Here is a 7,130-nt window from a genome sequence, read left to right on the forward strand (position 1 = left end):
CTTTCTCGGACCAAACCTGCTTCATTAACTTTAGGCACACTGACTCCCAAGCCAAGCCCCTCTCCTGCCATACCACACAATCCCGAATTAACTGCCCAATGTAATAGCTCAGACCACCCTCTCCACAAGCACCTTTGACTTCCACTTCCCTACCCCAGGTCCCACATATAGCCTGCTGTCCCTCCCAGCTGGCCTCCAGCTTGGCAGAACGAGTGCACTACCCAACACCCCATACCATATAGCCTCACTTGACCCTTGAGTCACAGTTCTTTTGAAATCTCTCCCCTTCTAGTTCCCGAAGACCAACTTTCCCCTCCCCTAGAGCTAACAACAAGTAAAGAAAGGTTCTCCACCTATACAATCAGCAGCAACCGATGGCCCAGGTAGAGTTTGAGTTGGCATGCGCAGCAGTTAAGCAGCTGACGGGCCCTGTGACTGACGAGGAGAAGCTGGTGGTATACAGCTACTACAAGCAGGCCACCATTGGGGACGTCAACATCCCCTGCCCGGAGGTCACCGACTTCAAAGCCAAAGCCAAGTGGGAAGCTTGGAATTGCCGCAAAGGGATGTCCAAGCTGGACGCCATGAGGATCTATGTGTCCAAAGTGGAAGAGCTGAAGAAAAGATTGTGCTAAGGAGACGAGCCTTCTCGAGAGGGGAGCATCAACTTAGTCTTGTTATGGAGAGCGACTGAATTCCTTTGAGACCGTAGGAACCTAGCTAGGAACCAACTCATAAATCGCTTCAAAAGGCATCCTGAGTGTGAATTAATAGTGTGATGGGCCGGGAATGGGGGGTGAGGAGGAGCAAAATATAGATCTACTGTGGCCTGTAAGGGTCCCGGGAAGAGCTGGGACTTTAGAAGCTAAGCTCTGTGGCTGCCCTGGGCCCAGTTTTGGTCTGGAGCCAGCTTCCCTCTGCAGTAGTTCATGGGGCTTGGTGCAGCTCTGGGAAGCCCCTTTTCGTGGTATAGGGAAGTGGTGGGCAGCCTTTTGGCCCTGGGTCTCATATCCCAGTTCTGGCACACCCTCAGCAAGTTGGTCCTTTTTATGGTAAGTATTTGCTCTGCCTGCCCCAAAAGACTTTAGTGGGGATAAAAATGTTAGCTGTTGAGGGGGGGACAGAGCTATTATCATATAAATGCAAAGTCATTATTAAGGCTCCTACTAGAACCCAGACCCAGACCTAGCAACAAACTTGAGGGTGGGGGGGAAGAGTCTTGTCCTGAAAGACAGGAACATTTTCCTCTATATTAGCTTCTTGTTCAGTCGCTTCACACTCTTCGTGACCCCGTTTGGAGTTTTCTTGGCAAAGATACAGGAGTGGCTTGCCATTTCCTTCTCCAGCTCATTTGACAGAGGAGGAAACTGAAGCAAACAGGGTGAAGTGACTTGCCCAGGGTCACACAGCTAGTAAGTGTCCTGGGTCACTGTGCACACTTAGCTACCGCATCATTTTGGGTCATAACCAAATCAGCAGCCCAGCCTGGTCAGGAGAGCTTGGCTGCTGGAGGCAGGCATTCAACTCATCCTAGTGCTGGAGCAGCGGGAGGTGACACTCCAGTTTTTAGTGATACTGAAGTGAGATCTTCAAGATTACCAGAGGGAAAAGAGACATTGCCATCCCAAAACCTTGGCCCCCAAAGGCCTCATCCCTCAACCTGCTCCCCAGCCCTGCTCAGCGTGCCTTCAAAGGCTTGGGCGCTTGTGGGTCCCTCTGTGACTGCATGCATCCATTTTCTTTAAGATAAGTTTTAATTGACTTCTAGTTTACATCATTGTATCCTTCCCCCTCCCCCTCACAGAGAGGTATCCCATATAACATACTTTTTTTTAAAGAGGAAAAAACAGCAGATAGATACATTGAAAATGTCTGAAGTGTCCTATGTAACACCTGTGGGACTGCCTACCTCCACAAAGGGAGGTGAGTTGGGAGCGTCTTCTCATATAATTTTGTTAAATTTACTTCTAATTTTGCTGCATTCATATGTGGGGTTTGTCCCAGAAAAAAATCTTCCCTGGGTTGGTACATCTAAGTAGAGATGAACATGCCCAAGCTGGAATCCCACTAATTCTCCAATTAGTGGTATGTTCCATGCATGCATGCACCCTTCCAGGACAATGAATACAAAGCTTTGTAAAGATAAGTACAGGGAAACAGACCTAGGCTTCCCCACTGCAGCATTTTCCCAAACTGACCATGTTGTCACAGTGAGTGTGTGATCACAGAAGGATGCCCACAAAAGTGATCCTCCTTTCCTCTATGGTGAACAAAGAAGCCCAAAGTCAGGCCCGCTGGAGACTTTTAGAATTTTGCTCATCGGAAGGCTATACAGGTCCCCTCCCCTTTGGGGAGCAAGTGGGCCCAGCTCCCCATGGGACCTGCAAAGCAGGGAGGGCCCCTTGTGGTTTCCATGGCCAGGGCTACAGAAATAGAAGTGACTTAGTGTTGGTTTGTCTCTTTCTAGGTAGAGATTAGGAACATAGAAGTCTTGTACCTTTAAGTGCTGGGATCTCTGTCACTGAATATGACCTGAAAAGCAAGATTGTTTTCAAAGGAATTCTTCTGACTTTGAGGGAGGGAAGCCTCCCATCTGGTCATACGATCCTGACAGCCACTAGAAAAGCTACTAAAAGCCAAAGGCCACTGTGACCCATGAACACCATAATGCTTAGAAGAGTCAGGGTGTTCCTCTGCCTCCCCCTTATGAAGCAGGCCTGGGTGGGCCCCAAAGCTATTTAACACCTAAATCCCCCATGAAGAAGTGAGTGCTCCACATCTTCACAGGGCCCATGGTCACTGAAATGGGATTTGATTTTACCCAGTGCACCTACTACCTATGTATATAGGGACTGGGAAAAAAAACAGCTGTTCCCAATTCCACACCCAGTATGTACGTCGATCACTGAACATTAAGAATTTGGTATCTCCTTAAATTGTATTATAAGCAGCAATCATTGAAACTACTGGGTCCTGGCTAGGAAAGAGAGTGGTGGATCAGTGGAATAGGTTAGAAATGCAAGACACAGTAGTCAATGACTTTAATAATCTACTATTTGATAAACCCAAAGACTCCAGCTTCTGGGATAAGAACTCAAAGTGATTTGAAAAAAAACTGCTGGGAAAACTAGAAAATAGTATGGCAGAAATGGGGCATAGACCAATATGTTACAGCATACACCAAAATAAAGTCAAAATGGGTACATGATTTAGATATAAAGGTTGATACTAGAAGCAAACTGGAAGAGCAAGGAATAGTTGACCTGTCAGATTTATGGAGAATGGAAGAATTTATGACCAAACAAGAGAGAGAACATGAAATACAAAATGGCAAAAGCCAATGCAACCAAGATTAGGAGGGAAGCAGAAAACTGGGAAAGAATTTTTACAACCAGTACCTCTGATAAAGGCTTCATTTCTAAAATGTATAGAGAACTGAGTCAAATTTATAAGAAACAAGTCATTCCCCAATTGATAAATGGTCAAGAGATATGAACAGGCAGTTTTCAGAGGGGGAAATTAAAGCTATCTATAGTCATGAAATAGTGCTCCAAATCACTATTGATTAGAAAAAAATGCAAACTAAAATAACTTTGAGGTACCATCTCACACCTATCGGATTGGTTAATATGACAGCAAAGGAAAATGATAAATGTTGGAGAAGATGTGGAAAAATTGGAACACTAATGCATTGTTGGTGGAGTTGTGAACTGAGTCAACCATTCTTTTTTTTCTTTTTAGTTTACAACATTCAGTTCCACAGGTTTTTAGGTTCTAAATTTTCTCTCCTTCCCCCTCCCCCCCCAAGATGGCATGCAATCCAATGTAGGTTCTACATTTACCTTCACATTGAACTTATTTACATAACAGTCCAGTTGTAAAGAAGAATTATAACTAATGGAATAAATTATGAGAAAGGAGAAATGAAACCAAAAAAGAAGGAAAAAAAAAAAGAGAGCAAATAGTTTGCCTTAATCTGCATTCAGACTCCGTAATTCTTTCTCTGGATGTGCATAGCTTTTTCCATCATGAGTCTTTTGGAGCTGTCTTTGAACCCTGCATTGATGAGAGAAGTCAAGTCTATCAAAGTTAGTCCTTACAGAGACTGTGTCTGTAATCGTGTACAATGATCTCCTGGTTCTGCTCCCCTCACTCAGCATCAGTTCACATAAGTCTTTTCCAGGTTGTAATGAAGTCCGTTTGTTCCTCATTTCTTATTGTACAATAGTATTCCATTACATTCATATACCACAATTTGTTTAGCCATTCCCCAATTGATGGGCATCCTCCTGATTTCCAATTCTTTGCCACCACAAAGAGAGCTGCTATAAATATTTTTGTACATATGGGTCCATTTCCCACTTGTATGATCGCTTTGGGATGTAGCCCTGGAAGTGGTATTGCTGGGTCAAAGGGGTATGCACATTTTTATAGCCCTTTGGGCAGAGTTCCAAATTGCTCTCCAGAATGGCTGGATCAGTTCACAACTCCACCAACAATATAGCAATGTTCCAATTTTCCCATGTCCTCTAGCAATTATCATTTTCCTTTTTTGTCATGTTAGCCAATCTGACAGGAGAGATGTGGTACCTAAGAGTTGTTTTGATTTGCATTTCTCTAGTCAATAGTGATTTAGAGCATTTTTTCATATGACTATAGATATCTTTAATTTCTTCCTCTGAAAACTGCCTGTTCATATCTTTGACCATTTCTCAATTGGGGAATGACTTGTATTCCTATAAATTTGGTTCAGTTCCCTGTATATTTTAGATATAAGGCCTTTATCAGAGAGACTGGTTGTAAAGATTTTTTCCCTCAATTTTCTGCTTTCCTCCTAATCCTTTTTGCATTGGCTTTGTTTATACAAAAACTTTTCAATTTAACATAGTCAAAATTATCCATTTTGCATTTTGTAATGCTCTCTACCTCTTGTTGGGTCATGAATCTTCCCTTTCCCACAAATCTGACAGGTAAACTATTCCCTGCTCTCCCAAATTGCTTATAGTATCAGCCTTTATACCTAAATCATGAACCCATTTTCACTTTATTTTTGTATACAGTGTAAGATATTTGTCTTTTTGCCATACTATTTTCCAGTTTTCCCTGCAGTTTTTGTTAAATAGTGAATTCTTATCCCAGAAGCTGGATTCTTTGGGCTTATCAAAGAGTAGCTTGCTCTAGTTGTTGACTATTGAGTCTTGTGTACTTAACCTATTCCACTGATCCACCACTGTTTCTTAGCCAGTACCAAGTAGTTTTGATGATTGCTGCTTTATAATACAGTTTAATATGTGGCATGGCTAGGCCACCTTCCCTAGCATTTCTTTTCATTAATTCCCTTGGTAAACTGGACCTTTTGTTCTTCCAGATGAATTTTGTTAGTTTATCCAGTTCTGTAAAATAATTTTTTTGGTAGTTTGATTGGTTGGCACTGAATAAGTAAGTTAATTTAGGTAAAATTGTCATTTTTATTATATTAGCTCAGCCTAACCATGAGCAACTGATATTTTTCCATTTATTTAGATCTGACTTTATTTGTGTGAGAAGTGTTTTGTAATTGGGTTCACACAGACCTTGGGTTTGTCTTGGCAGATCGACTCCCAAATATTTTATACTGTCTGCAGTAACTTTAAATGGAATTTCTCTTTCTATCACTTGCTGTTGGGCTTTGTTAGTAATATGCAGGAATGCCAAGGATTTATGTGGATTTATTTTATATCCTGCAACTTTACCAAATTTTTATATTGTTTCAAGTAGTTTTTTACTTGATTCTCTAAGTAAATGATATCATCTGTAAAGAGTGATACTTTAGTTTCTTCTTTGCCTATTCTCATCCTTCAATCTCTTTTTCTTCTTTTATTGGTAAAGCTAACATTTCTAGTACTGAATTGAGTAATACAGGTGATGACAGAGATCCTTGCTTCACGCCTGATCTTATTGGAAATGCATCTAACTTATCCCCATTAAATATAATGCTTGTTGATGGTTTTAGGTAGATGCTATTTATAATTTTAAGGAAGACTCCATTTATTCCTATGTTTTCTAGAGTTTTTAATAGGAATGGGTGTTGTATTTTGTCAAAAGCTTTTTCTGCATCTATTGAGATAATCATGAGCCAACCATTCTGGAGAGCAATTTGGAACTATGCCCAAAGGGCTATAAAATTTGCATACCATTTGATTCAGCAATACCACTACTAGGTCTGTATCCCAAAGAGATCATAAAAAATGGAAAAGGACTCACATGTACAAAAATATTTATAGCAGCTCTTTTTGTGGTGGCCAAGAATTGGAATTTGAGGGGATCCCCATCAATTGGGGAATGGCTGAACAAGTTGTGGTATATGGATGTAATGGAATATTGTGCTATAAGAAATGATGAGCAGGTGGACTTCAGAAAAACCTGGAAAGACATGAACTGATGTTGAGTGAAGTGAGCAGAACCAGGAAAACTTGTACCCAGTAACTGCAACATTAAGCGATGGTCAACTTTGGTAGACTTAGTTCTTCTCAGCAATATATCATGATCTAAGACAATTCTAAAAGACTCATGATGGAAAATGCTATCCACATCCAGAGAAAGAACTATGGAATCTAAATGAAGATCAAAGTAGACTATTCTGTTTTCTTCTTTTTCATGGTTTTACCCTTTTTTTCTGATTCTTCTTTCACAACATGACTAACGTGGAAATATGCTTACTATGATTGTACACATATAACCTGTATCAGATTGCTCGCCGTCTTGAGAAGGGGGAGGGGAGAAAAAAAAATTAGAACTTAAAATCTTTTAAAAGTGAATGTTGAAAACTATCTTTACATGTAATTGGAACAAATAAAATACTATTAAGTGAACAATAAAAGAATTTAGCAGTGATATGACTCACAGACCCTCTGTTAGTATGGGGGAGAGCCAGGTCAAAGAAACGTGGTTTTGAAAATTTAAACTAGCTAGAAGTATTTAAAACAGAATGTGTTTGATTACCAAATATAGTCTACATCAGAGAGTTCCTTTTTGACCTTTGGAATAAAGTCAGCAGGGAATAGCTTTGATTTCATCTTATGACTCAGAAATTGTGTGGCATCATGGAAAGTTGGTCTATCAGAACCCTGACCACTTCAAGCATATCAGCT

The 7,130-nt window shown here is 40.8% G+C and overlaps 1 protein-coding gene across 1 annotated transcript; it reads left to right on the top strand.

Moving 5' to 3' along the window:
- The first annotated feature begins 302 nt into the window (after window positions 1-302).
- On the top strand, window positions 303-754 carry LOC118856721 (diazepam-binding inhibitor-like 5). Its single transcript, XM_036767160.1, has one exon. It carries the CDS (start codon window positions 375-377, stop codon window positions 633-635), a length of 261 nt encoding a protein of 86 aa, XP_036623055.1. The 5' UTR covers window positions 303-374; the 3' UTR covers window positions 636-754.
- Window positions 755-7,130: the final 6,376 nt, after the last annotated feature.

Source organism: Trichosurus vulpecula, chromosome 7, assembly GCF_011100635.1.
Source record: "Trichosurus vulpecula isolate mTriVul1 chromosome 7, mTriVul1.pri, whole genome shotgun sequence".
Classification (NCBI taxonomy): domain Eukaryota; kingdom Metazoa; phylum Chordata; class Mammalia; order Diprotodontia; family Phalangeridae; genus Trichosurus; species Trichosurus vulpecula.